General features: G+C 51.6%; 1 protein-coding gene across 2 annotated transcripts; it reads right to left on the bottom strand.

Moving 5' to 3' along the window:
• Positions 1-2,677: 2,677 nt before the first annotated feature.
• On the bottom strand, positions 2,678-5,045 carry LOC123049739 (polygalacturonase ADPG1-like). Of its 2 annotated transcripts, XM_044472623.1 has the most exons (9): positions 4,929-5,045; positions 4,622-4,771; positions 4,399-4,536; positions 4,148-4,315; positions 4,001-4,024; positions 3,619-3,908; positions 3,395-3,503; positions 3,201-3,314; positions 2,678-3,083 (listed from the first exon to the last, which is right to left on the bottom strand). In XM_044472623.1, the coding sequence occupies exons 1-9, from the start codon at positions 4,929-4,931 to the stop codon at positions 2,793-2,795; spliced, it is 1,287 nt and encodes a 428-aa protein (XP_044328558.1). In that variant the 5' UTR covers positions 4,932-5,045; the 3' UTR covers positions 2,678-2,792. The 2 variants fall into 2 exon arrangements, with proteins under 2 accessions (XP_044328558.1, XP_044328557.1); XM_044472622.1 differs by lacking the exon at positions 4,929-5,045 and having other exon boundaries at positions 4,622-4,777.
• Positions 5,046-5,578: the final 533 nt, after the last annotated feature.

The raw sequence follows: 5,578 nt of genomic DNA, 5'->3' as shown, positions 1-5,578 counted from the left end.
ACGGAGGATCTCCTACCTGCCGTAACCGAATAGGAAACCATGTAATCCCAGGCCTCGTCAACCTATATAAGGCGAGGCCAAGCTAGTCGGTAGGCATGTACCTCGTAACACACAATCAACCAAACCCCCCATACACATACGAGATCACAACCATTGTACTTTGTACACCCTATTCATCAATACAATCGAGCAGGATTCGCTACTTTTTCCATTATGGATTTTAGTACTATTTCATTCATATTTCATTTTTATGTTTGGAGCTTTCAAATAAGTTCCATACTCCCTCCATCCACATATATAGGGACTAATATATTGCGAGGACTATATATATTGTGAGGTAGCCTTTGACCAATGATTAAAAAAATAGTATATGAGATGTATGATACACAAATTATGTCATTAGAAACTTCTTTCATGGTTGGGTTGGACACTAAAAGTGTTCTCTTCACATATTTTCTATTCAATATCATTTCTATGCCATCGCAATTTTACATGTTTTTAGTATTTATTCAGACATTCCTCTTTCCATGCTTTCATTATTGTTTCATTTCACAATTCATCTATGTTTCATCTCGGATTAAATATAATTTTTATTATGGTTTATAACATTATCTTTTGCATGTTTTTATTATTGGTTCAGTTCAATTTCTTTCTCTTATGATCTCACATTTCACATAAATTTTATTATGGTATCAATTTTGAATTTAAAATTGTTGAGAACATGTTGAAATTTGATCTTGCTTTATAGATTTAAATGTCATGAACATGAATCTACAAACGGATTTTAAATCGGATCATTGGTTCAAAAGTTTAAAGTGTTGCAAATTTAGAATCAGACTAAAAGTATGGGTGAATGGATAGTGGGATGAAAGAGTAAAATAACCTGAGTGCAATAAATGTCATGTCCCACGAAAATAGTAGAAAACAGCTGAATTACCGAAAAAGGGTTTCCCCCCGCTTTGTATTCCAAAGCAAACAACACCGATACATAGACAATGCTGGGGCGAGCAGCACAACAAGCCCAAAGGGAACAGGAAAAGGAAACGAATGCCAACAATGGCAGCTCGACAAAGCGAGGATGACCCGCCACCGCAGCACCCTCTGGAATCGACCCACCACGATAAAAGGCTCTGATCCACCGCGTACCAAGCATCACCTCCAAGAAGGAATGCGACGCCGACGACGCAGCTGCCCGGACAAGTCCTAGGGTTCCCCCCTGGCATGCGGAGGGGAGTAGGGGATGGATACCACCGACACCCTTCAGGAAGGATTGGCGGCACCCTCAGGCGTCGCCGCATCGGAGCCAGAAGACCCGGCAAGGATTTCTCCCGTGCTCCATACCACACCGCCCAACTGGACCGGAGCCAACTAGCTAACGCGCCGCCCACCAACATGCGCCATCGCGGTCGCGACGCCACCCACGCCCCTCACTGAGATCACCACCACGAGGCCAAGAGGACTAAGACAGAAGCGTCGGGCGACGGGAGCATCAGCACCGTAGCCACGCGGGAGGGAACCACCTCCACCGCCGTCGTGCGGGAGCCACCATCGCGGTCGCCGTCCGGACACGGCAACAGGGCATACCATGCCACCCCTGGCCCGGCCAGGCCCGAATAGTGCCTGCTAAGCCCCGTCGGCCACGCTGCAGCAGGGCGGCAGCAGCGCCGCCAGCACCCCATCGACCAACGTCGCTCCCCCGCCACCTGAAAGTCGCGCCGTAGACCCGCCCCGCTGTCGGCCCGCCCAGACCCAGATGGGGCCTAAAGGGCCCAGATCTGGGTCGAGCGGGCGCCGCCAAGCCGCACCACCCCGCCGCCAACAGCGCCGCCGCTGTCGAGCCTATCTCCCGTGTCGCGCCAGGGTGCCCCGCCGCCACGCCGGACCGCCGCCGCCGAGGAACACCCCACGGAGAAGCTTCGCCCCGCGCAAGAGAGCAACCGAGAGGGGAAAGGCCGGGGGGGGCGCCGCCGCCAGCGTCGCATGGGCCAGGCTCAGCGGCGGGCGCCGACGACGGCGGCGGGGGAGGGAGGGGTGAGGGGGAGCTGGGGGAAGAGAGATCGGGGCGCGGCCGGTCGCCCGCGGCGGCGACGCGGTCGCGAGAGCTATCCGGGGGGGGTGTTCTGGACCAAACAGTTGAATTCAGTAGAATACTCGTATGCATTGTGTATTCCTGCATACATGGCGAGCATGCGGGGACCCGGTAGAAACCGGAACCGCTACTTTTTCATCTCCGCACTTTGTACACCCTATTCATCATACAATCGAGCAGGATGTAGGGTTTTAGCTTCAGAACCTAGATAACTATTGCCTCGTGTTATCCATCTGTTTCATCCAGCTAGTTGTCACACACTATTAAAGGATTTGACAACATGAGCCTACAATTACCCTTAAGAATATTTCAAACTTCACTCTTCGGACTTTTAGATTCCGGACCATCTGTAAAAGGAATTTTCCTATGTCTTGGCGGCACTACCTCACCTCCTGCTCTCTGAAACTATGTAACTGCCCTTTGAGCCTTTGAGTAATGCACTCAAATGGGTACCTTCATGCGTGATTGTCCAAAAAAGAATTTCTTATGACAAACCAGCATTATTCCATTTTCTATCGGGGTAGACCTCTCGTGCTCAACAAAATCCTGCTCTCTAAGAAAAAAAAAAGTAACTGGGCAATATACATGGCGCTACACCTTGCAGTAAAGCTTTCACAGTAAGCCCAAAAAAGGAAGAAAAGGCTTGCAGCATAGCTAGGTACACCGTGCGTTCACATCCATATACACACGCCCAACAGCATTGCTAGGTGCTAAGCCCTGGGCTGGGCGACGGGGCGTTGGCCGGGCCGGGCGGCCCGGCCGATGGAGCGTTAGCTACACAAGGGATCTTCGGGTAGACGAACCCGGAGGTGTCCACTTCCGCGTTCTGGCAGCGAGCCACGGTTGCTCCGCCGTCCGCCGCCGTGATCGCCACGGTGTTGACGTGGATGTCCATGCAGCTGCCGTTCTTGCTGCAGTCGAAGTCGACGGCCGTCTTTCCCGTCGATGTCCCGTTCAGGTTCGTGTACGTTATGTTGCTCAGCGCCACCGCCCCCTGCAATAAATTTAGCCCCAGAGAAGACGCACAAACATTTTAGTTCTAGCTACTCCACCACACATACAGAAGTATATAGATCGTCCAACACTCAACCCACACATAGTAGTAGAGTACCGTATTTGAGACGTCTTGGCGATCTTCGTAGAACTGGTTGATGATCACCGGATGGTCCACGTTGGTGAAGTTTATGTTGGTGAAGGAGATGGATTTCGCGTAACCTCTCCCACCCTGCAGTGCGAAGAAACAATGTAATCAGCCGGCGGGCTCAGCTTCTTTGTAATTGTAACAAAAAAAACCGGTAGCGATACCTTCCACGTCTTGATCCTTGCTCCATTCGTCGTGTTGATGAACTGGACGTTTCTCACGTCGATGTACTCCACGGATTCGTTTGCTCCATTCCTGCCCAGGCTCCCCACACTAGCCAAGAAGCACAAACCCGGCCATCACGCCGTTTCCTCCTCTTCTTGGAGTGCATGGTAAATAGAAAATGCAGATGGAAGAAGCAAGCCTCCCTATTGTAACCCTTTGTTACCTTACACCATGGCCGGGGCCGCAGACGATTCCGTCGACGGTGACGAAGCGGCTCCCGGGGCCGATGGAGATGCAGTCGTCGCCCGTGCCAATGGTCGAACCGGTGATGTGGACGTCTTCGCTCCGGTCGACATGGACGCCGTCGGTGTTGGGGCTGTCCTCCGGCGCGGTGATGGTGAGCTGCGTCACGTTGACCTTGCCGCTCATGCTGAGCCCGATGTGCATCTGCGGGCTGTCCTTGCTGCTGAATTGGCTCAGCTCCACGTCGGTGCAGTTCATGACCAACAAGGCCTGGACCGATCCATATAGTGATACATACGCAATGAGGTTACATGCACGTCGATTTGCGAATTAATACTTGCTTTATTTATTTATATACTAACCGTCGGTGCCTTAGTTACACAATCCTGAAAGAAAATATCGACCATTAAATACTTTCTCTCCGAAGAAGATTGATAAATCAAAAGGCACTTGCCAAATGCAAGGAGGAATTAAAAAATTTCCTTAAGAGTTGAGTTGGGCTTCCTCACATCATCACCGTGTTTGCATTTATCGCTCCACCACGTCTCGCCGCTGCCGTCGAGCAAGCCGGTGTTGTTGCCGGTAACCGTGAGCCCGTCGACCTGGTAGAACAGCAGCCAATAGTTCTTCTTCTCGCTCCATGCGCTCGCCGCCGGCGCCGTAATCGTGCCCAAGACCTACGAAAAACATAGCAAGTTTTCCTGACCAGATGAAGCCAAACCACGGCCCAGATCAGGAAGGACGGACGATTGGTGCGTGCCTGGACGATGATTCTGGTGGAGGCGCATGGCCCACTGAACCTGGTGAGTCCGACGAGGAAGGACTTCGCCGCCGGCATGAGCAGCGTCGCCGACGAGCCAGTGGCGCCGCACGCCGCCGCCCATGCGTCCACGAACGCCTTCGCACACGGTACAGATAATCAACACACATCCGGCCATCAGGTATACGCCAGTATTTTCGACGGAGAGCGGGCGCGTGCGTACCTTGGTGTCGTCCGTGGTCCCGTCGCCTAGAGCACCGTAGTCCTCGACGTTGAACACGCCGTCTACTCCGCCGCCGCCGGCGACGAGCACACCACACCACGCGAGGCCGACGAGGAGCAGGATGGCAATGCGGAGGATTCCGATGATACCCTGCATGATTAAGCACATCTCACACAGACACACATGCATGGTCGTCAACCGATCACTTATCACCAGCACGCACGTACTACTCTATAAACTACGGATGAATCTGAACACTAGTTCGAGCAAACTTTGCGAATTGCACTAATATATACAGAGCGTGTACCATAGATGTAGGGCCCGTAGGGTCGTTGACTCGTGAAGAATTGTTGTGGAACTCTCTCTCTCTCTCTCTCTCTCTCTCTCTCTCTCTCTCTCTCTCTCTCTCTCTCTCTCTCTCTCTCTCTCTCTCTCTCTCTCTGTGTGTGTGTGTGTGTGTGTGTGGAATCAAGTGCCAAGCCCTGTTCGATCCAAGCTAATGTTTTTGCGATGAGAAAACGATGGGAAGGTGGGGGTGGGTATGGCATGTATATATATGTGCACCCCGACAAGCACCGAAACCGGGGGCGCGGCACCTTTTCTGCATCTTCATTCAAACAAAGAGGCAGCACCGTATGTTTTGGTGTTGAAGATTGCCCAAGTGTATTTTGCCAGATCATGCATGTATCCTTCAACAATCACCGGTGCTGGTTGGATTCGGCGTCGTGTTCTCGCGTCGAAGAAATGAGATTGATTGAGTGACAGATACGTCCTATTTATTTTGAGGGGGGTGACATATACGTTCGATCGCGCAGATTCATCGTGCCAAATTGAATGCGTACATAATTTCGGTGAGTAGACGTGCGTATACTCGTCAAGACTACTACTACGTAGAGGTAGACATGGCGTACAGAATTAATGAAGGCGTATCCAAGAGTTCATGGCACCCGTATTTCT

Source organism: Triticum aestivum, chromosome 2D, assembly GCF_018294505.1.
Source record: "Triticum aestivum cultivar Chinese Spring chromosome 2D, IWGSC CS RefSeq v2.1, whole genome shotgun sequence".
Taxonomy (NCBI): Eukaryota; Viridiplantae; Streptophyta; class Magnoliopsida; order Poales; family Poaceae; genus Triticum; species Triticum aestivum.
Note: the sequence above shows the minus strand (reverse complement) of the source record. Positions and strands in the feature narration are given on the sequence as shown.

Bases quoted from the DNA above. Each gene is read 5' to 3' on its own strand.
- LOC123049739 (XM_044472622.1), bottom strand. From the start codon at position 4,777: ATGCAGGGTATCATCGGAATCCTCCGCATTGCCATCCTGCTCCTCGTC. The intron at 3,909-4,000 runs GTTAGTATATAA...GGATCGGTCCAG, and splicing joins GTGTAACTAAGGCACCGACG to GCCTTGTTGGTCATGAACTG. The intron at 3,315-3,394 runs GTATCGCTACCG...TTCGCACTGCAG, and splicing joins CAAGGATCAAGACGTGGAAG to GGTGGGAGAGGTTACGCGAA.